Source organism: Oncorhynchus mykiss, chromosome 14, assembly GCF_013265735.2.
Source record: "Oncorhynchus mykiss isolate Arlee chromosome 14, USDA_OmykA_1.1, whole genome shotgun sequence".
NCBI classification, from domain to species: Eukaryota; Metazoa; Chordata; class Actinopteri; order Salmoniformes; family Salmonidae; genus Oncorhynchus; species Oncorhynchus mykiss.
The window spans coordinates 6,969,398-6,993,803 of record NC_048578.1 but is presented as its reverse complement, the minus strand read 5'-3'; the positions used below and the strand labels follow the sequence as shown (position 1 = coordinate 6,993,803).

General features: G+C 44.7%; 1 protein-coding gene across 2 annotated transcripts in view; it reads right to left on the bottom strand.

The window, feature by feature from the left end:
- The window catches only part of LOC110488657 (dedicator of cytokinesis protein 2), a 141,584-nt gene that overhangs the window by 88,190 nt on the left and 28,988 nt on the right, over window positions 1-24,406 (bottom strand). For both annotated transcript variants that reach the window (XM_036942766.1, XM_036942765.1), the window contains exons 18-19: window positions 23,555-23,661; window positions 6,294-6,436 (exon numbers count right to left, since the gene is read on the bottom strand). In XM_036942766.1, coding sequence (XP_036798661.1) covers window positions 6,294-6,436; window positions 23,555-23,661 — 250 coding nt within the window. The remainder of the gene's footprint in view (window positions 1-6,293; window positions 6,437-23,554; window positions 23,662-24,406) is intronic.

Below are 24,406 nucleotides of genomic sequence, written 5' to 3'. Positions count from 1 at the left end.
CCTCGCCTTCTGGATGATAACGGGGTGAACAGGCAGTGGCTCGGATGATTGTTGTCCTTGATGATCTTGTCCTTCCTGTGACATTGGGTGCTGTAGGTGTCCTGGAGGGCAGGTAGTTCAGGCACTGTCTGCCCCCATGTGATGCATTGGGCAGACTGCACTACCCTCTGGAGAGCCCTGTGGCTGCGAGTGGTGCAGTTGCCATACCAGGCAGTGATACAGCCCGACAGGATACTCTCAATTGTGCATCTGTAAAAGTTTGTGAGGTGGTTTTAGGTGCCAAGCCAAATTTCTACAGTCTCCTAAGGTTGAAGAGGCACTGTTGCGCCTTCTTCACCACACTGTCTGTGTGGGTGGACAATTTCAGTTTGTCAGTGATGTGTACGCTGAGGAACTTTCCACGCCAAGGAAGCTTTCCACCTTCTCCATTGTGGTACGTTGATGTGCATAGGGGGGGTGCTCTCTCTGCTGTTTCCTGAAGTCAACGATCATCTCCTTTGTTTTGTTGACGTTGAGTGAGAGGCTATTTTCCTGGCACCACACTCCCAGAGCCCGTCAGGAGGTCCAGGATCCAGCTGCACAGGGCGGGTTTCAGACCCAGGTCTTTGAGCTTAATGATGAGATTGGATGGTATTATGGTGTTGGATGCTGAGCTATAGTCAATGAACAGCATTCTTACATAGGTATTCCTCTTGTCCAGATGGAATAGGGCAGTGTGCAGTGCGATGGCGATTGCATCGTCTGTGGGTCTATTGGGGAGGTAAGCAAATTGAAATGCGTCTAGGGTGACAGGTAAGCTAGTCGTTTAGTTCAGTTACCTTTGCTTTCTTGGGTACAGGAACAATGGTGGCCCTCTTGAAGCATGTGGGGACAGCATACTGGGATAGGGAGAGATTGAAAATGTCCGTAAACACACCAGCCAGCTGGTCTGCGCATGCTCTGAGGACGCGGCTGGGGATGACGTCTGGGCCGGCAGCCTTGCGAGGGTTAACACACTTAAAATGTCTTACTCACGTCGGCCACGGAGAAGGAGAACCCACAGTCCTTGGTAGCAATGTGTTATCCTCAAAGCGGGCAAAGAAGGTGTTTAACTTGTCCAGAAGCAAGACATCGGTGTCCGCGACGTGGCTGATTTTCCTTTTGCAGTCCGTGATTGTCTGTCGACCCTGCCACATAAGTCTCGTGTCTGAGTCGTTGAATTGCGACTCCACTTTGTCTCTATACTGACGTTTTGCCTGTTTGATTGCCTTGCAGAGGGAATAACTACACTGTTTTGTATTCTGCCATATTCCCAGTCACCTTGCCATGATTAAATGCGGTGGTTCGCGCTTTCAGTTTTGCACAAATGCTGCCATCTATCCACGGTTTCTAGTTAGTGTAGGTTTTAATAGTCACAGTGGGTACAACATCTCCTATACACTTCCTGAAAAAACTCAGTCACCGTATCAGTATATTCGTCAATATTATTCTCAAAAGCTACCCGGAACATATCCCAGTCCGCGTGATCAAAACAATCTTGAAGCGTGGATTCCGATTGATCAGTATACTCTACTATAAGCCGCCTCCAACTTCGTTGTAAAGAATTTGGCACTATATCCAACTGGCCTCAAAACTGCAGACCACGTGTGTGGGCCCCATGATGGCGGTAGGGTTATCGTATGGGCAGGCATAATCTAAGGACAAACAACACAATTGCATGTTATCAATGGTAATTTGAAGGCAAAGAAATAGCATGATGAGATCCTGAGGCCCATTGTAAGGCCTATTTTTTTAAAGGTATCTTTGACCAACAGATACATATCTAGATTCCCAGTCATTTGAAATCCATAGCTTTCCTCACATGAACTGTAAGTCAGTAAAATCAATGAAATTGTTGCATGTCACATTTATATTTTTGTTCAGTATAGACAGTACCAGTCAAAAGTTTGGACATGCCTACTCATTCAAGGGTTTTTCTTTATTATTTTTTTACAATTTTCTACATTGTAGAATAATCGAAACTATTAAATAACACATATGGAATCATGCAGTAACCAAAAAAGTGTTAAACTAAAAATATATTTCATATTTGAGATTCTTAAAAGTAGCCACCCTTTGCCTTGATGACAGCTTTGCACACTCTTGGCATTCTCTCAACTAGCTTCATGAGGTAGTCAGTCACCTGGAATGCATTTCCATTAACAGGTGTCCCTTGTTAAAAGTTAATTTGTGGAATTTCTGTTTGAGCCAATCAGATGTGTTGTGACAAGGTAGGGGTGGTATACAGAAGATAGCCCTATTTGCTAAAAGACCATGTCCATATTATGGAAAGAACAGCTCAAATAAGCAAAAAGAAACATCAGTCCATCATTACTTTAAGACATGAAGGTCAGTCAATCTGGAACATTTCAATTACTTTGAAAGTTTCTTCAGGTGCAGTCACAGAAACCATCAAGAGCTATGAGGAAACTGGCTCTCATGAGGACCGCCAGACGAAAGGAAGACTAATAGTTACCTCTGCTGCAGAGAATAAGTTCATTAGAGTTAACTGTACCTCAGATTGCAGCCCAAATATATGCTTCACATAGTTCAAGTAACAGACACATCTCAACATCAACTATTCAGAGGAGACCGTGTGAATCAGGCCTTAAAAACGGTTCTACCCAAACTAGTTCTAGCCATATCCACAGTGTGCATGTGCCAAAAGAGAGAGGAAGAATAATTGAATAATTAATGGCAAGGATGTGTGTGTGTGTCATCACAGTGTGTGTGGCCTGTCATGTATATGCATGATTTAAAGGGATTGATTTGGAGCAGGCAGGCATGATTAAATGAAATTAACATTTCTGACTTGAGTCACTGGATACAGTCAAGGTAAACAGAGCGGAGGTAGAGTGTCATCACACACACACACGCAGGTTTGATAGAAGCAGCTGTTCCTATAACTGAATGACTAAATCTGATTGCATCGTTTTTGTATCGTCTCTATCCCCCAAACCCACACTCACGTTGACAAGCACACACAGACACCCTCGCCTCAGTAAATCAGAGGCACACAATGCTTCCTCTTCCTCAAACAAACTCTTTCTCACAACCCCTCCTGCAGCATCACACCCAAGCACACTCACGTGCACCCACACACACACACAGTGTGTTATTCCCCAGGACATTCTCATCGGTCTCTCCCCTCTCTAGATCAAAGAAATGTTTGGCGTGACAACTTAATCAGGTACCCTCTAAATCCCCACGGCAATCACTCAGTCTGCAGCGCAGTGAGGAAGCATCTAGAGGAGAGAGATTGAGGAGATGAGAGCGAGAAGAGGGAGAGGAGGGGGATGGAGATGGAACGAGAGAGACAGAGGGGAAATAGGTATGGACAGAGGGAGGGAGGAGGGAAAGAGAGGGGAGAGATGGTGAGAGGAGAAGGAGAGGAGAGAGATGAAAAAATAGAGGGGACGAGAGAGGAGACCGAAGAGAGACTGTGTAAATGAAATGGGAGCACGCAGAACTATGCAAACCCCTGGCGATACCTTCTCTCTCCTCCATCGTTTGTCTTCTCTCCTTGCAAATTGTTTTTTCTCTTTTTCTGTGATGGATCACTCTTCCGCCTTCCGTACTCTTTCTCTCTCTTCAATCTATAAGTATTCAATTCTATCCACCCCATAATCCCTCTCTTCATCTCTCTATGAATTGTGGTTTAATGTATTATTCCCCCCCCCCCCCTCTTTCTCACTCACAGATCTAATCCCTCATATTTGCTCTTTTTGTCTGTGAGACACCAGGCAGATTGACTTGTCTGTAATCTGAGTGTTGATACACAGGGGTAGGGAGATTTTATATTGGCACGGTTGCGTCTGGGACGGAAAAATAATCACTCCATATGTTGTAAAGCTCTCCCAAGCGCACCAAAGCCAGGACTCGCTAAGACTTAAGGGATTCAACGCAGTAGATTAAACTGCTAGAGGCAGAGAGGCTCTAAACCCGGAACACATACCGTACCTCTAGGCTACCTCTGTCTGTCTCTGATGTAAAGTCACAATTCACCCTCAAACTCCCTTTAAGTTCATTTGTTTATCCGTCCCTCCATCTCCCTCTCTTTCTTTCTCTCCCTCTCCCTCCTTCTCCCCACCCCCTCTCACTCTCTCCATATTTTCTCAGGATTCATTAGTGCCAACAAAGTAAATAAAGGGAAAACAGTCATAACTTCCCTTCAAAGGCTCTGTGGGCTGTCAACAAATTGCTTAAGCAATTAACAAGCCGCTGTAGGATATTGAAGATGTGTGTTTGTTTTTCACTTTGTGAGCGGGTGGGTGCGTTGGATAACAGGTTGTACAACGTACGTGTCAGCAGGTGAGCTCAGTGATTGATCTACTAAACACTATGTCACCATGTGCGTGATTGGTAAGTGCCCCAGAATGAAGCTTTCTGATGAATCAGTATCAATCAATCACATTTAAGTTATAACGCCCTTTTACATTTGAGTCATGTGGCAGACACTCTTATCCAGAGCGACTTACGGTTAATGCATTCATCTTAAAATAGCTAGTTGAGACAACCACGTATCACAGCAAACACGTTTTCAGCAAAGTCAGTTAAGTGAGCCGTCTTGAAGTCCGACTGGTTAGGGTCAAGAACATCACTCTGAGAGCGATAGGGAGAAAGTTGGTCATAGACAGCACATTCAAGTGTTTTGGAAAGAAAAGAAAGAAGGGATACTGGTCTGTAGTTGTTGACGTCAGAGGGGGTCGAGGGTTGGTTTCTTGAGGAGGGGAGCAACTCTGGCCAACTTGACGTCAGAGGTGGCACAGCCAGTGATAAGGGATGAGTTGATGTGAGAAGTAAGGAATGGGAGAAGGTCTCCAGAGATGGTCTGGAGAAGGGAGGAAGGGATGGGAGAAGGTCTCCAGAGATGGTCTGGAGAAGGGAGGAAGGGATGGGAGAAGGTCTCCAGAGATGGTCTGGAGAAGGGAGGAAGGGATGGGAGAAGGTCTCCAGAGATGGTCTGGAGAAGGGAGGAAGGGATGGGAGAAGGTCTCCAGAGATGGTCTGGAGGAGGGAGGAAGGGATGGGAGAAGGTCTCCAGAGATGGTCTGGAGGAGGGAGGAAGGGATGGGAGAAGGTCTCCAGAGATGGTCTGGAGAAGGGAGGAAGGGATGGGAGAAGATCTCCAGAGATGGTCTGGAGAAGGGAGGAAGGGATGGGAGAAGGTCTCCAGAGATAGTCTGGAGGAGGGAGGAAGGGATGGGGTCGAGTGGGCAGGGCAGGTTGTCACGTCGCTGGAATCACTAGTCGCAGGATTTCATCTGGAGAGAAAGAGGTCAGGCGTAGAATAGTTCTGTGCGAGTGGGACCAATGGACTCAGTATGCTGAGTGAATGAGGAGCGTATGTCTCCAAAGTTGTCCGCAGAAAGGGAGGAGGGGGGGGGGGTCTCCCAGGTGGCGCAGTGGCCTAGGGCACTGCTGTGCCACCAGAGACCCTGGGTTCGAGCCCAGGCTCTGTCGCAGCCTGCCGCGACCGGGAGGTCCATGGGGAGACGCACAATTGGTTTAGCGTCGTCCGGGCTAGGGAGGGTTTGGCCGGTAGGGAAATCCCTGTCTCATCGCGCACTGGCGACTCCTGTGGCAGGCCACGCGCAGTGTGCGCTAACCAGGTCACCAGGTGCACAGTGTTTCCTCTGACACATTGGTGCGGCTGGTTTCCGGGTTGGATGCGCACTGTGTTAAGAAGCAGTGCAGCTTGGTTGGGTTGTGTTTCGGAGGACGCATGGCTTTCGACCTTCGTCTCTCCCGAGCCCGTACGGGAGTTGTAGCGATGAGACAAGATAGTAACTACTAACAATTGGATACCACGAAATTGGGGAGAAAAGGGGGTAAAACATGGCTCTAGCAGCAGATACAGAGGAAGAGAAGGTAAAGCAGAGGGAGTGAAAGGATGATAACCTCCGCAGGACCTAAGTTTTCCTCAATTTTCGCTCAGCTGCCCGCAACCCTGTTCTGTGAGCATGCTGTAAGCTACTCAGCCACGGAGGGGGAGGGGAGGGCTGTGTCGGAACGGGGAAAGTAAGAGTCAAAGGATGCGGAAAGGAGGAGCAACAACTTTCAAAATACATAAATGCAGCATACCCTCTTGAAAACCTGATTGCTGACAGGCAAAACATTGTGGGACTATATCAACAATGGACTAATAAAACAAATACCAAAAGATAGTTTTTAGGTGGAATTTTCCTTTAAGCTCAGACTATATCCAAGCATGGTGCTCTCTGATTGGTCAGTGTATCAGTAAGCTGTGTTCTGATAGGCTGTGTGTGTCTCACCACATTGTCTCTGCTGAGGACCTCCAGGATGTTGTTGAGCAGCTCCACGCTGTTCCTCCGGTCGTCATGAGGCCCCTGACCCATGTCCTTCAGCGTTTCGCTTAGCTCCCGAAGCATCATGGGTAGCAGGATGTCCCGGCACTCTGAGGGACACAACACATGTTCAGGATGGTCAAGTTCCATCCACATGGACAGACAACTCAAGCATGCACACACACACACACGCGGGTGGTCAAACAACAGTACACATGCAGTAGGCAGGGTGTCTAAAACTGCACAACCACACACACAACACTTAAAGTCAATACTCTCCCCTCTCTACTCCCTCGCTACTTTTCCTTAGCCCTCTCTCTCCCTCTCTCTCTCTCTCTCTCTCTAGCCGCAGGTAGACTCAGCACATTAAAAGCTCATTTAGGCAGAATCTCGTTAGAGTCATTATTAACAGAGAGTAGGCAAGGCCTGCTGAGACAGACTGGGTCAGACCTAGCACTCAATCACTGCACTGAGAAAGAGAGAGAGGACAGGTGGGAGAGGGATAAGGGAGAGGGAGGAGAGGAGAGGGGAGACAGGGTTAAGAAAGAGGAAGAGGAGGCGAGAGGGGGAGGGAGAAGGGAGAAGGGAGGGGGGAAAGAAAAGGAGCGATGGAGGACACTGCCAAAAGAAAAGAACATAGCTCAGTGATACAGAGAAAGACGGCATAAACCGAGGGAGATAAAATGGAGAAAGAACAACAGAAACTGCTACTGTTTATGTGAAGAGCGAGAGTAAGAGATAAGGCATAGTGTCGAATCTCTTCTTTTGTAAACATCTCCAAGCCAAACTGACCACTTTTCCCCTACACAAGTACTTCGCAAACATATTGGGCTACAATACAACCCAGCTGGCTGGTGATCCATGAAATAGTAAGTAAGTTAGCCTTGTCCAAGCCAGAATGGACCATTGAGCACGAGTATATCTCGTGTTTCTGCAACGTGAGGCAGCTTGATGTACAAGCACAACCTCCTGGACAGGACAGCAGTCTGTCATAGGGACATGAAATAGACTGAGACAACATTTATTAAACACAGGTGAGAGGCAGAGATGGGATGAGGGGGTGAGAAGGAGCTCAAATATTTATTTTTAAAGTGCTGCCAGGTTCTCCAATCACAGTGTTACTGTACCAGCCAAAACCAAAATAACTAAATTACACAGCAAGCCATTTTCAAGGCCAGGCCACTTCAACTGTGTGTGAGTGTGTGAGTGTGTGAGTGTGTAGTGAGACAAAAAAGGCCCCATATGTATTTCACCTACGACACATACAAAGGGATTGGATGGTGAACAACAGGTCTTGTGAGATAAATTGAAATGAGATCAATTGAAATGCTAAACTTTGGCTAGAGGAGACCATTTCTAATCTTCACCCACCAAGTACACACCAGGGTTGTGCTCAATTCAGAATTTTGGAATTAAAACTCAAATTGAATTGGATACACCCCACAGGATCATTTGAGTTTGAGTGACAGAAAGTGGAATTTAACGCAGTGCAATTAAAATCATTTCCACACAGAACATGAGAGTTTCATTGAATCTGACAGGTCAGAATGCAGCATATCTGTCACGTCCTGATCTGTTTCACCTGTCTTTGTGCTTGTCTCCACCAGGTATCTCCTATCTTCACCCATTATGACTGGAACGAATTGCAAAAATTGCTGAAGTCGGAGACTTATATCTCCCTCACTAACTTTAAACATCAGCTTTCTGAGCAGCTAATGGATCGCTGTAGCTGTACACAGCCCATCTGTAAATAGCCCATCCAATCTACTTACCTCATCCCCATATTGTTTTTATTTACTTTTTTGCTCTTTTGCACACCAGTATTTCTATTTGCACATCATCATCTGCACATCTATCACTCCAGTGTTAATTTTCTAAATTGTAATTACTTCGCTACTATGGCCTATTTATTGCCTTACCTCCTCACGCCATTAGCACACACTGTATATAGACTTTTTCTATTGTGTTATTGACTGTACGTTTGTTTATTCCATGTGTAACTCTGTGTTGTTGTTTGTGTCGCACTGATTTGCTTTATCTTGGCCAGGTCGCAGTTGTAAATGAGAACTTGTTCTCAACTGGCCTACCTCGTTAAATAGAGGTGAAATAAAATCAATAAAAAATGATTCCCTGTGCATTTATAACTGTGTTTTCTGTTTGTCTGTTCGTCTTGTCCCATCAAGTCCTACCAGCGTGTTTCCGTGTTTCCTGTGTTCTAATTTTAGTTGTTCCTAGTCTTCCCAGTTCTGACCTTTCTGCCTGTCCTGACCCTGCCTGCCGTTCTGTACCTGCCTGACTCTGATTTGGATTACGACCCACCTTTCGCCTGCCCATTTTACTGTAATAAACTCTGAGACGAGTACTATCCGCCTCCTGTGTCTGCATCTGATTCTTAGCCTGAGCCGTGATAGTACGAACTGGCCCTGACTGACCCAGCAGACCCGGACCAGCTCCACAACACTGTGTCTCCTCCCAAGGAGCCTCCATTGGAAGACACAAGGAGTTACTTCAAAACCTTAAGGAAGGACTCCAGGACTTGGCAGAATGCCACGACTGCATTTTCAGTGCATTGCTGGAGCAATTCCGTGGCTATTCTACTAGACACCAAGCCTCTACAGTAACCCCCCAGACTCTCAATAACCCCGATATCAGCCTCTACGGTAACCCCCAGACTCTCAGTAACCCCGCTACCAGTGGCACTTCTCCCCCGCCTATCCCGACTACACTGGAGATCCAGAAACATGCTAAGTGTTTCTCTACCAGTGCTCCCCCATCTCCGAGCTACAGCTCTCGTCGTTTCCCTCGGATCACTCGAAGATAGCGTTTCTTATAATGCTGATGTCCAGGAGGGCTCTCGCCTGGGTGACAGCGGTGTGGGAGCAACAATCCACCGTTTGCCTCACTCTGGAGGAGTTCGTGGCGGAGGTTAGGAAGGTGTTTGATTCTCCGTTGTCCGGGAGAAAGGCTGCACGGAAGCTACCATAGTGTGGCAGACTGCGCGATAGGGAGTGTTCATTCATCTGCCTCTCCCGCCTCTCCCGCTCTTCTTTGTAGAGAAGAAGGACAAAGCCCTGAGCCTGTGTATCGACTACCGGGGCCTTAAAGACATCACAGTTAAAAAACGCTACCCTCTACCACTCATCTCCTCGGCTTTCGAAACTCTTCAGGGTGTGACCATCTTCTCAAAGATGGACCTTCGGAACACATACCATCTGGTTTGGATACGGGAAGGAGACAAGTGGAAGACAGCCTTTAACATCGCTAGTAGGCACTATGAGTACTTGGTTATGCCATTTGGACTGACAAACACTCCTGCTGTGTTCCAGGCCCTGGTCAACGATGTGCTCTGGGACATGCTGTACCGGTTCGTGCTTGTCTACCTCGACGACATCCTTGTCTTCCCGTTCAACTCAAGAGCACGTCCTCCACATCTAACAGGTCCTTCAGCGTCTCCTGGAGAACCAGACTTTCGTTAAAGCGGAGAAGTGTGAATTCCATCGCTCCACCATCTTCTTCCTAGGATACGTCATCTGTGCAGGACAAGGTGAGAGCAGTGGTGGATTGGCCTCAACCCACATCCAGAGTGCAGGGATTCCTGGGATTTGCTCATTTCTACCGCCGCTTAATCCAGGGTTACAGCACCCTTGCTTCCACCCTCTCAGCACTCACCTCTCCCAAGGTTCCGTTCACATGGTCTCCAGCAGCTGACCAGGTGTTCTCGAACGTCAAACATCGATTCACTACAGCCCCCATCTTAATCCATCTGGACCCATCCCATCAGTTTGTGGTGGAGGTCGATGCCTCGGATGTCGGAGTGGGGGCCATCCTGTCCCAGTGTTCTGCCCAGGACCAAAAGCTGCACCCCTGCGATTGTCTTTCCCATCGTCTTACCCCTGCTGAGAGGAACTGTGATGTGGGTAATCGAGAACTATGCCTCCGTCAAGAGGGCATTGGAGAAGTGGAGGCACTGGTTGGAAGGAGGGGAACACCCAGTCTTAGTGTAGACTGACCATAAGAACCTGGAATATCTCCACACCGTCAAGTGCCTCAGCTCTATTCAGGGCCCAACGTGGTCCAAAAATGTGAAGCCTGATGCACTCTCAAATTTGAATAGCCCTGCTGTTACCCCATCTGACCCCGAGACCATCCTCCCTACCTCCTGTCTGGAGGCTGCACTCATCTGGGGTATAGATAGCCTGGTCGGTAAGGCTAACCGGATGTTTTTCCCAGGACGTCTTCCGGATCCATGGATCCATGGTCCTCAGTTCTCGTTCTGTAAGGCGTTCTGCACCCTCATTGGGTTGTTGGCCAGCCTGTCCTCTGGTTTTCACCCCCAATCTAACGGCCAATCTCACAACCTGGAGGCGGCTCTTCGTTGCCTCGTCTCCGCCAACCCCACCACCTGGAGCCAGCAACTTGTGTGGGTGGAATATGCCCGTAACACTCTTCCCTGCTCAGCCACTGGTCTCTCGCCCTTCGAGTGTTCCTTGGGATATCAGCCCCTTCTCTTCCTTGAGCAAGAAGTCAGCATACCCTATGCCCAGATGTTCGTCTGCTTCTATCGCCATACCTGGAAGAGAGCCCGGGCTGCTCTTCTGAAGACCACATCCAGTAAGTGGAATGGCTTCAAACACATGGAATCGAGCTGCCCTCCCCAATTAAGTTGCCACCGACCTCCTGTGGTATATTTGTATAGACTATGCGTAATATAGTATATAATAGGCATTTGAATTTCACTGAATTGAATTATATTTCCTTTCATTCAAATTCGATTTGCAATTCTGTATCCTGTCTACTACTTCAATTCAGCAATTCAATTCAAATTCAAGAATTGAATTGGAATTTGAGGCATTATCTATTCAATTCTAAATTGAGCATCACCCTGTTAGACACACAGACATGTACACATAGCCTGAAGTACTAATCTTTATTCAGTTCTAAAACTGGTGTTTACTCTGTTAGTCTCTGTTTTTGTGTATTCGTGTGTGTGTGTGCGCGCATACACGATGTGCGTGTGGGTAGTGTTTGTGTATGTCTAATTAAGTAGAAATGGACAGCCATCTCTAGCTGGCGGGCAGTGGTGGTAACAGCCATGATAAATCAGCAGCCAGCTGAAAAGCTCCTTTCCATTTTTCATTTCACGCCACCGAGTCACAGCCAACACAATAAACTATCTAGCATGGTAATAAGGTGCCATTTCAATTACCATTTCTTCCTCCCCTACCCTCCCCTCCCCTCCTCTCTCTCTATGGTTAGTTGTCATCCCTGGCTCAAAGTCAGATTGAGAAGGGGAGAATGAGATGGTAATAGGGGAGACCAACCCTGGAACAAACCGTTAAATGTACAGGGTCGGAGAGGACTGGTGATAGGCCAACTCACTCTGACTGTGTCCTTCTGTCTGTCTGGTTTGTTGGACTGATAAGTGGATAGACAGAGAGTTCTGGATTAAGTGACTGATTTATTTGTCATTATGCCGTGTCTGTCCTCTTCCTCAAACCCCACCCACAGACTGTACGATTTTAGCCATTTTATGCCATGAGTTTGCCATCCCAAACAAATTCGTAGGTTTTGTCTCGTTCAGTGTGACAGGGTATACATCTGCTGATTAAGTAACACTACGTGGCGGGCCGTAGGTTCCGACAAAGTTCTGTCAGTGTCAGAATAGTCTTAACTTTATCGTGTAGTGTGGCTGGTGTTACAAGCAGATCCCAGTGACTGACCAATAGTCAGAATAATATCTTTAAAACATTCACATGCCGTGCAAGAAGCAAGATTTTTGAGGGAAGCTTATTCTGATTCTGAGTTGGGACATATACAGTTTGTTTGTGAAGACTGTGCACACTTCCAGTGTTTGCGAACTCACTTCCCTAGTGCATAAGCATAGAGAGAGACTTGCGCTGCTTGTGCTGGCACATTTCCCAGAATGACAAAACTCTATTCTTACTTCAACCACCCCCCCCCCCCCCCCCCCCCCCCCCCCCACACACACACACACACACACACACACACACTCCCAAATTCATCACCCAACCGTTTCCATAGTAACTAATCATTGCATTTGGGATGGGTTCAGAGCTGTGATCAAAGATGATTTGGGCAGATCAGGTAGAACCCCACAGTATATGCTGTTAGTTCTATCTGTTTTTGTTTGGGGGTGCTCATATGCATTACTCATGTATAGAATCAAAATACACATACTGTAGGTATGGTCTCATACCAACATGGGCATTCAAACACACACACACACACACACACACACACACACACACACACACACACACACACATCAGGCATGACTACCATACTTATTATAATAATGTGGTAGATATTATTGTGGTTACTTTCATAAGAGAAAGCCCTGCAGGGACAGGGCTTGTTTATGATAAATATCTTTGATTAATATCTGATGAATATCTCTGACTGACTTCTAATCTGCCTTTTTCACAGATGAATCTGTTGCTGGGGACATCAAGGACTGAACCAGTACACCTGCCACCCACCCACACACACCCACACCCACACCCACACACAAACACACACACAAACACACCACTCCAGATTCAGTAGCATAAAGGTTATACAAATTTTCTATGGAACAGATGGGTGAATATGTGCCAATCACATATCTGTAATGTTGTTTACTATGCTGAATATATGGAATGCTGAGTTCACTCTGCTATGACTACCTACCAATAGCAGTACAGAATACTATATAGCACGCATGTACACTGAGTGTTCAAAACATTAAGAACACCTGCTCTTTAGACATAGACATAGACTGGCCAGGTGAAAGCTTTGACCCTTATTGATGTCACTTGTTAAATCCACTTCAAATCAGTGTAGATGAAGGGGAGGAGACAGGTTAAAGGATTTTTAAACCTTGAGACAACTGAGACATGGATTGTGTATGTATGCCATTCAGAGGGTCAATGGGCAAGAGAAAAGATTGAAGTGCCTTTGAACTGGGTATGGTCGAAGGCAGTGTTGTAGTACTCGAGACCAGTCTTGGTCTCGAGTCTGGTCTCTGGACCACATGAGTGTCTCGGTCTTGTCTTAGTGTCAGATACATGTTTACTCGGTCTTGACTAGCGGGGTAAAAACCTAAATTATTAGCTCCCATTCAGTCAGAGTATAAAACTGCTTTTCCAGGCCAAATATCCACACTCCTTTCATGACACATTAACATCTGACTGCCTATCGAAACCTGGACTTCCTACTTTACTCCTAACATTACTGTCCTTTACTTTAGTTGAAAAATATCCTCAAACTTTGTCAGAACTTCATTAATTCACTGGTAGGGAATAGTTGGGGAACAAGCACTAACTATTAGTAAGGGGACACTGGGGACCGAAAGTATGTGGACACCTGCTTGTCGAACATCTCATTGCAAAATCATGGGCATTAAAATGGAGTTGGTACCCCCTTTGCTGCCATAACAGCCTCCTCTCTTCTGGGAAGGCTTTGCTGCAGGAACTTGCTTCCATTCAGCCACAAGAGCATTAGTGAAGTTGGGCACTGATGTTGGGCGATTAGGCCTGGCTCACAGTCGGTGTTCCAATTCATCACAAAAAGGTGTTAGATGGGGTTGAGGTCAGGGATATGTGCAAACCATTTCTGGTTTAACAAACCATTTCTGTATGGACCTTGCTTTATGCATGGGGGAATTGTCATGCTGAAACAGGAAAGGGCCTTCCCCAAACTGTTGCCACAAAGTTGGAAGCACAGAATCGTCTACAATATCATAGTATGCTGTAGCGTAACATTTATTTTCACTGGAACTAAGGGGCTTAGCCCAAACCATAAAAAAACGCCCCAGACCATTATTCATTCTCCACCAAACTTTAGTGATGAATCACGTTCCCCAATGCATTGTGCCAGATAGCGTTCTCCTGGCATTAGCCAAACCCAGATTCGTCCATCAGACTTCGAGATGGTGAAACGTGATTCATCACTCAAGAGAAAGCATTTCACCTTTATTTAACCAGGTAGGCAAGTTGAGACCAAGTTCTCATTTACAATTGCGACCTGGCCAAGATAAAGCAAAGCAGTTTGACACATACAACGACACAGAGTTACACATGGAGTAAAACAAACATACAGTCAATAATACAGTATAAACAAGTCTATATACGATATGAGCAAATGAGGTGAGATGAGGGAGGTAAAGGCAAAAAGGCCATGGTGGCAAAGTAAATACAATATAATGGCGGCAAGCTTTACACCACTCCAGCTGACGCTTGGCATTGCGCATGGTGATATTAGGCCTGTGTGCGGCTGCTCGGCCATGGAATCCGATTTAATGAAGCTTCCGATGAACAGTTCTTGTGCTGACACGTGATAGATATCATTGTGTGTGTGACGCACACAAAATGTATGGTCACATTTGTGTTTATGTATTGTTTATTTGTAATGGGCAAGAATACTTTTACTGAAATCTCAGTCCTCCAAAGTTTCACCATTGCAGTGTATTTAGAATACTGTTGGCCAATAGGGGACAGTTAGATGTGTTTGCTTCACACTGGGACTATATGCGATCCTGCACCTGTGTGTCCTCATACAGTGGCTTGCAGAAGAACTCACCCCCCTGGGCATTTTTCCGATTTTGTTACCTTACAACCTGGAATTAACATTGATTTTTGGGGGGTTTGTTTCATTTGATTTACACAACATGCCTACCACTTTGAAGGTGCAAAATATTTTTTATCGTGAAAAATAAGAAATAAGACAAAAGAACAGAAAACGTGAGCTTGCATAACTATCCCCCCCCTCCCCCAAAGTCAATACTTTGTAGAGACACCTTTTGCAGCAATTACAGATGCAAGAGTCTTGGGGTATGTCTCTATAAGCTTGGCACGTGTAGCCACTGGGATTTTTTCTCATTCTTCAAGGCAAAACTGCTCCAGCTCCTTCAAGTTGGATGAGTTCCGCTGGTGTACAGCAATCGTTAAGTCATTCCACAGATTCTCAATTGGATTGAGGTCTAGGCTTCGACTAGGCTATTCCAAGACAATTAAATGTTTCCCCTTAAACCACTCGTGTTGCTTTAGCATTATGCTTAGGGTCATCGTCCTGCTGGAAGGTGAACCTCCGTCCCAGTCTCAAATCTCTGGAAGACTGAAACATGTTTCCCTCAAGAATTTCCCTGTTTTTAGCGCCAGCATTCCTTCAATTCTAACCAATTGACAGTCCCTGCCGATGAAAACCCTGGTCTGTGAGTTTTGGAGGGTGGCCCTCTCTTGGCAGTTTTGTGGTGCCATATTCTTTCCATTTTTTAATAATGGATGCTCTGTGGAATGTTCAAAGTTTCTGATATTTTTTTATAACCCAACCCTGATCTGTACTTCTCCACAACTTTGTCCCTGACCTGTTTGGAGAGCTCCTTGGTCTTCATGGTGCCGCTTGCTTAATGGTGTTGCAGACTCTGGGGCCTTTCAGGACAGGTGTATATATACTGAGATCATATGACAGATCATGTGACAGGTGGACTTTATTTAACTAATTATGTGACTTCTGAAGGTAATTGGTTGCACCATATCTTATTTAGGGGCTTCATAGCACAGGGGGTGAATACATGAACACGCACAACTTTTCCATTTTATTTTTATTTTATTTTTTTATTTTCACTTCACCAATTTTGACTATTTTGTGTATGTCCACTACATGAAATCCAAGTAAAATCGGAAAAACGCCAAGGAATAGGAAAAACGCCAAGGGGGATGAATACTTTTGCAAGTATTCACATAGTTTTGTAACTTGCCTGTTGAAGTGATTGTAAAGGTTTGAAACAATAACAGTAATTGTAAAACTTCATACTAGACAGAAAACGCATGTCGAGTGTAAGACTTAAAAAAAACAAATTGAAAAAGAGACTCCTGACAATATCCTAAGGGTTTAGAGAATTTAATGTTGTAACTGTGATGTTTAAGAACTTTGTAATTGTTGTACTGTAAATGTTAGAAAAGCTGCTAGCTATTGGCTAGCTCCGGTTAGCTTTTGGCTAGCTCCGGTTAGCTGTTTACTAGCTCCGGTCAGTTGGTTGCTAGCTTCGGTTAGCTCTATGCTAGCTTGTTCAGTCGTTTTCCAATAATTAGCATTACACTGTGTGAATTTATTTTGAGCATGGGTGTAAAGTAACTCTAATGAGTTATACCAGCCTAATAGCCTCTTGAAGCTAGGGGGCACTATTTTTATTTTTGGAAAAATAACGTTACCAAAGTAAACAGCCTATTTCTCAGGACCAGATGCTAGAATATGCATATAATTGACAGCTTAGGATAGAAAACACTCTAAAGTTTCCAAAACTGTAAAAATATTGTCTGTGAGTATAACAGAACTGATATTTCAGGCGAAAGCCTGAGAAAAATCCAATCAGGAAGTGACTTTTATTTTGAAACCGCTGTGTTCCTATGCATCCCTATTGACCATTGAAAGGGATATCAACCAGATTCCTTTTTCTATGGCTTCCCTAAGGTGTCTACAGCCTTTAGACGTAGTTTCAGTTGATTATAAAAAACATTTGCCATGTTTCTGTCGACATTATGGATATAATTTGGAATTTATATCTGCATTGTCGTGACCGCTATTTCCGGAGGATTACTGGGCATAACGCACCAAACTAACGGAGGTATTTGGATATAAAAAAAGGAACATTTGCTGTCTAACTGGGAGTCTCGTGAGTGAAAACATCCAAAGATGTAAACGGTTAATTTGATTGCTTTTCTGATTTTCGTGACCAAGCTTCCTGATGCTAAGTGGAAATAATGCTATGCTAGGCTATCGATAAACTTACACAAACGCTTGTATTACTTTCGCAGTCAAGCATAATTTCAAAATCTGAGACAACAGGGTGATTAACAAAAGGCTAAGCTGTGTTTCAAAATATTTCACTTGTGATTTCATGAATATGAATATTTTCTAGTCATATTTTTTGACTGTTGCGCTATGCTATTCAGCGGTTGCTTATAACAATTCTCCCGGAGCTGGGAGGGGTAGTTCTAAGAGGTTTTAAAGGCTTTCATGTTTTAGAATGTCTTATGGGGCTATAGTGGGCAACAGTGAACTACATTATTATAACCTAAACAGGTTAATTTTTTATGACCTAAACATGTCTCTTTTTACGCTTCTGCTACTCTCTGTTCATCATATATGCACAGTCACTTTAACGATTCCTACATGTACATACTACCTCAATAAGCCTGACTAACAGGTGTCTGTATATAGCCTTGCTACTCTTTTTTCAAATGTCTTTCTACTGTTGTTTTATTTCTTTACTTACCTACACACACACACACACACACACACACACCTTTTTTTGGCACCATTGGTTAGAGCCTGTAAGTAAGCATTTCACTGTAAGGTTTACACCTGTTGTATTCGGCGCACATGACATATAAACCTTGATTTGATTTGATTTGAATTCAAATTAAGAGTAAATGTGTTAGGGGCATAAATGTAAAGAATTTTAGGATGTGAATTGGATTGGAATATAATATTTGTTATGTGTAAATTGATGTATTTATGTTTATGAAATAATAATGTCAGGGATTTACGAGACAAATGATTAAATACCCTTAAAAAAATAAAACGCAAAGACAGAAAAAGACGATTTGCACTGTTGAATAAAATAATGGAGAACCTTTGAAAGAGAAGCCACGTTCTCCTGTTTCATCATTTATCCTGAGTTACAGGAACTATTATCTGCTGCACCAGTCCCAAAACTGGGACCTGCAACATATCCAGATGGCATTTTAATTGATTTATCTGTACCAGAACATTCTCTGTAATTTATTTTACTACTGTATAAGGATTCAAAGTCAGTTGGGAGAAAAAGGAAAATGGGCATTATTTCAGTTAATAAATAAGATTGAATCTGATGTTCAAAGATGGAGATCTCTCCCTATTTCTCAAAATGAACATGTTACGATGGTTCATTTATTCAATTCCAGGCCATGCCAGTTTCAATTCTATCTAACTTTTTTAAATATAATAAATGGCCTGCTCTCAAACTTCGTTTGTAGTTTAAAGACCTCAAGAGTCAAATGGACGGTTTTACACTTACCCTGTAAAGCTGAAGGTCTTGGACTACCTCAAATGTACATGGAGGGGAATCGAAGCCATGAATGTAATAACTTATGATCTAAAATACTACTTCGGGTCCAAGTCGTTGAAGAGAAAAAAAAAAGCTGACAATCCAATGATTCTCAATTCCATTCGTATTTGGGAAAATGTACATCCATTCATGAGGTGGAAATAACCAATATCGCTAAGTACCCCTATTTGGAATAACCCCACCTTACCTCCAGTGCTCAATGAAAACACCTTTAAGTCCTGGTTCCAAAGTGGAATAATACATTTTGAACACGTGTACTATGACGGACCTCTGCTGTCATTCAATCAATTACAAGGAAGATTTGGATTATCCAAGGCCGATTTCTTTACGTTCTTACAACTCAGAAGTCTCTTCCACAGAATCTGGATGAACCGAAGGTATCTAGCATAGGAAAAAATACTGAAAGAAGCTGCTACGCCAAAGATGTTAATTGACAAATTATATAAAGTGTTGACTGAAACTCTGCCTGATGGTTCAGAACTTATGAGGAAGAAATTCAAGAGAACCACTGGTCACGGACATGTGAAAAGGTCATACCTGCTCCTGCAAAATAAGACATAAACTACTGCAATTTGAAATAATGCCCATTTTCCAACCAGAAAAGTCACATCTCTGCGGGAGTTACAAAAAGCACAATGGAACCCTATGCTGTGGTCCTGTGATAAACTGATGCCATTCTGGGATCATGTATGCGCTATCATGTCATTGGGTGTGTCCATTTATATCCATCCATCTCCACGATTTTGTCTGTTGGGAAATTTAAATATTGGGGCTACATTTCTTTTTGTATATACAGTATATATATATATTATTTCACCTTTATTTAACTAGGCAAGTCAGTTAAAGAACAAATTCTTATTTGCAATGACGGCCTGCCAAAAGGCAAAAGGCCTCCTGCTGGGACGTTCCAGTTGCTAGCTGCAGCAAACTGAAAATATGAGCGACCCAGGGATGTGTGTGCTTTGGGGAACTTTAACAGAATGTGACTGGCAGAACTGGTGTTATATGTGGAGGATTAGGGCTGCAGTAGATATCTCAGATAGGGGTGTGTGAGGCCTACGAGGGTTTCATAAACAAGCATCAACCAGTGGGTCTTGCGACGGGTATACAGAGATGACCAGTTTACAGAGATGACCAGAGTAGCATAGATTGCAGTGATGTGTCCTATAAGGAGCATTGAAAAGTTTGGTAATGTAGGTATAATTGCTGCAAAACAATGTATAGCCAACAATTGGAATGGCTCATATTTACCCTCGATAACACACTGGAGGACTGAACTATCTAGCTACATACCGTTGGCTTTTGTATACCGTAATATTGAAAGTCTTAAATAGCCGCCTGTGCCTTTTAATAGCCAAGCAACGGCACACATTTCAGCAAATAAACAGCTGTTTAAAATAAACATCCAGTCTAAATTAATTGTTTACAAGGTTACCATGACTTATTTATGAGGTTTAATGTTTAATATGTTACACTAAATAATTCAGTAAAGACTCAAAAGAATGATCGCAATCATCCGTTTTTATCGCCTGTAAGAAACTGCTAGCCATTGACTGCTAACAGCTGAGATCTGCTAGCTAACTGGCAAGCACAAAAAACAGTCAACAACTTCGGGAGGACAGACCCCAAGAAATCGTCCGATCCCCCTCTAGTGGCAAAAGTAAGAATTGCCGGAAATGCGCAGTCAAAGAGGACTCCTGATATCTCCAAGACTGACACGTAGAATTTTTTGTATCTTATCTGTTGTTGTCTAGTGCTGTCTTTTTACTAGATAGGGCAGTCTACTTTAAGTGCCGCCTGTCTTCCCAGTAGCCTACTTGGTATGTGAACTGCTGACTGCTATTACCTTGAAGATGATCATTGACACATCAACCAGGGCAATTTGTGAATGATGTTCTTTTCGTAATCAGTAGCTGTATTGGAGGGGGAGTGGTTTCTCCTCTTCTAGGCAATCAGCAATTAGTACCGGGAGGTGTGCTCTTCACCTTTGCAAGGCAATTAGCAATTAGTATTAGTACTTCAGTCTCGACAGTTTTCTCCGTGGCAGCTGTAAGCGGTGGTCTCGTCGCAAAAATAAGGCGGTCGCCGAAACAAAGGCGGTTCTGTCGAGTTATTCAAGGAAGTAAAAAGAGGAACGCTCCACACCACTCTCTCACTTTAGTATCTTAACTAGTTATTGTCGGATGATCTCATTTTGTTATTTTGTAGCTTTGACAACTATGTGTGTGTTTTCCATACCTATCTTCTCCTCTCCCTACAGGCTATATAGACGCTCCCCACCTCTTGGCTGCAACCGTTCTAATTTAGTGTATCCTGCACGCACAACCCATGTGGAATTCCTGGTCTCTGGCAGCGGTTTGAACTGCCGATCTGCGAACAAGAACGCTGAGTTCATCTCAGCTTATGCTGCCCTTCAGTCCCTTTTTTGCCCGAGCCATGGATCCCCCAGAGAACACTGCTAGTCCAGCTGCCCGCTCTTCATCTGACTACGTTTTCTCTCAAAGTCTGAGAGCATCTGGTTATCCCTGTGGTGGCACAGGGCTACTCATTTCTCCTAATAGGAGATGTGTCTTTTCTCCCTCTCTCACCTGTCCATCTGCTCATTTGAATTCCATGCTGTCACTGTCACTTGTCCACTCAAGCTTAACATTGTTGTCATCTATCGACCCCCAGGTGTCCTTGGAGAGTTACTCAATGAGCTTGACACCTTGGTAAGCTAATTTCCTGATGATGGCTCACCGCTCTTCGTACTTGGCGACTTCAACCTTCCTCCTGTCTCGGCCCTCCACTCCTGCTCCGTGGCTGAGTGACTTATTGCGAGCTTACAGAACAGGGCTGCGGGCAGCTGGGCAAAAATATAGGAAAACTAAACTTCTGGAGGATCTATCATCCTTTCACTCTCTATCTTCTCTTCCTATGTATCCACTGCTAACGCCACTTTATATCAATCTACATGTCAAGCTTCTAACCCTAGGAAACTATTTTCCACATTCTCCTTCCTTAAACAAATAAAAAACAGACTTGTTATTTCATTTGTCTTTTTCCCTAATCTCTCAGGTTTTTTTCTACCATCTCATCCAGTATTGATGTGCTCAATCTGTCACTGTGACTGTCTGACGTCAGAATAATTTGGCTAAGTTGTGCCGTAATGCTTCTCGTGAATGTAATTTAATTATGGGGAAACCAGAACCAGATTAACCCTTATGAAACACGTGTGTGTGTGTGTGTGTATATATGCATGTGTGTATGTGCGTGCTTGTGTACGTGTGTACAGTATCTGCCTGCAGGCTCCTTAATCCATGGAACATATGTCAAATAAATCTAGAGGGGAGAAAATCCAATCTGTTCAAATGTTACCTGCGGTCCATGGGTCCAACTGTGTGTCATCAACCCTAGGACAAAGACAACCAGCCCAAGAAACACACACATATTGCAAAATCACATACACATACACATAAATATATCCCCCCGGTCACACGCACACTATTCCATCTCTCCCCTGTCACTCAGTGTGTCCCCAGTGAATGGTGGGAGGCAGGCAGGTAGATTAAATATGTATTGGGAGGCAGTGATAGCAGACCAGAAGCCATTAGCTGGTATAAATGTATAATTTTCCCTCCTGCATATTTCACTGGCCTAAATGCTCCAACCACAAACAGGCCTACATTTACAATGCCGAATACATCTTAATTAAAATGAGAGTCAGCCCTCAATTAGGGCTGAGTCTCTGGATTGAGATGGAATTAATTAATAAATAAAACAGATAAACAAGGCAGACAAACAGGGAACCTTGGAATTGTGTTTTTATGCAGGGTGACGTGCATAGAGAGAGTCAAAGGTCAGCTGATGGTATGAGGAATGATTAGGGCTTGATAATATATACATGAACTTTGTGTGTATCAATCCAGCTAACAAACACAGAGGTCAATCTCTCTCTCTCTCTCTCTCTCTCTCTCTCTCTCTCTCTCCTGTCACGCTATCTGCCCCACTATCCCTGTCATCCTCACTATCTCCCTCTCTCCCCTCCCTTCCATCGCTCCCTCCCCTCTTCCTCTCTCCCCTCCACTCCCTCTCTCCTCTCTCCCTGTATTAATGCAGTGTGCGGTGGTTGGTGACTCTGGGTACAGGGACAGTTAGCCAACGGCCGCAGGGTGACCGGAGCCCCGGGGGAATTAATCAACGCCACAATAATCAATATGGGAAGAGTGTCCAGGCCGAGCCGTGTCGCGCCACGTCAAGCTCCCCGCTATTCTACCCGCTCCTCTCCCCCATTCACCCACAATACCAGGCCGCTAAGGGCCACGGCTGACTGATGACTCACCCACGGCAACGTCGAGCAAAAACAACATCGATAATCATCAACGGCAAACCGGCAACGGAACACACACACACAACAAAACAAACACACACACACACACTCCCCAGTTACAACATCATCCGTCACCCGGAGACAAAGATGGGCCAGGGAGTGAGAAGCAGGGAGGAGAGAGGATGGGGGGTGTTAGGTGTCACGGTGATGAAGGGGAGGGGGGGTAGATGTCTGTTTAACTGCCAACAAGCTTCTTCTGCTGCTGCTGGGCTCCTGCTCTCTCCATCTGCTTTCTCTCTCTCTCTCTTTCTGATCTCTCTCTCTTTCTCTCTAACATATTCATTCAGATATCAGTTTAAAAACAAACAGCAGAGCGATGACAACAATAGCAATCTGCCAGTTGTGTCTGGCGTTGTGGCGACAGCTCGGACCACTTATCAGGAGCCAATTAGAGAACAGTAGCACCCAGAGTCTTCCATCAATCTGACTGGGGGGCCACTTAGGGAGTCGATTTGCCACTTATCACACCACTACAGACCAGTAAGGCCTTCATAATAGATTCTGAGTGGAGGGAAGGCGAGGGAGTGAAGTGGGGTTGTAGTGTGTTTAAATGGTGAAGTAGGATGTTCTCCTAATAGTCAAGGTTGTATGACCTTGCATCTGACATTGGACAGACCCTTCTCTATCTACCCAAATAGGCCGAGTTTTAGCCTCTTTCGAGATGAGGTGTGCGATTGGTTGGCTGCTCCTATGGTAGTTAACATAGAGGTCAGTCATTGGTCCGTTGTCTAGCATGGAGGTTTGTCTTACCCTGTTTTTCGAAGAGTTTGCTGCTGACGATCTCGGCCATGGAGGACACCTTCTGTTTCTGCAGCTTGTCAGCAGGGATACAGGTGTAGAATTCATACAGCAACTGACTGGAGAGAGGAAAGGAGGCATGGAGAGAGGAAGAGGGAGGGGGTGTGGAGAGAGGAAGAGGGAGGGGGTGTGGAGAGAGGAAGAGGAAGAGAGAGGGGGTGTGGAGAGAGGAAGAGGGAGAGAGAGGGGGTGTGGAGAGAGGAAGAGGGAGAGAGAGGGGGTGTGGAGAGAGGGAGAGGGAGGGGGTGTGGAGAGAGGAAGAGGGAGAGGGAGGGGGTGTGGAGAGAGGGTTAAGCGAGAGGGAAAGGGAGAAAGAGAGAGGGTGGGGAAGTGGAGAATTAGATCAATTGTTCAGCAAGGCTAGAAGAGCAATATTGCAAAGTCTCTAGCTACCGTTTTAATTAAACACTTTCATTTCAATTGTAAACACGTAGCACATGGGTTGATTCCATGTAGAGTGATAGTCTTTTCTCGTTTTTCCGACACGTTTGTTTAATCTTTTACGAATCAGGTATTTGAAGCAGTTGAAATTACACATGTAAGTCAGAACTAGACATTAACTGCCATTCTGACCTGAGCAGGCTCGGGAGAGAAGAGATACAGATACAGATACACAGCACAGAAACTAGAGATGTGTCCCAAATGGTATTTTTCCCCACTGGCGTTCCCGGGTAACCCCCACAGAGGGTTACAGTCAAATCCTTTTCTCAGTAATCCTCCAAGATGTCATTCATAAACCTTTTTCATTTCCATATGTACTAGGAAACTAATTGTTTTTTTTCTTCTTCTTGGGCATCGGGAATA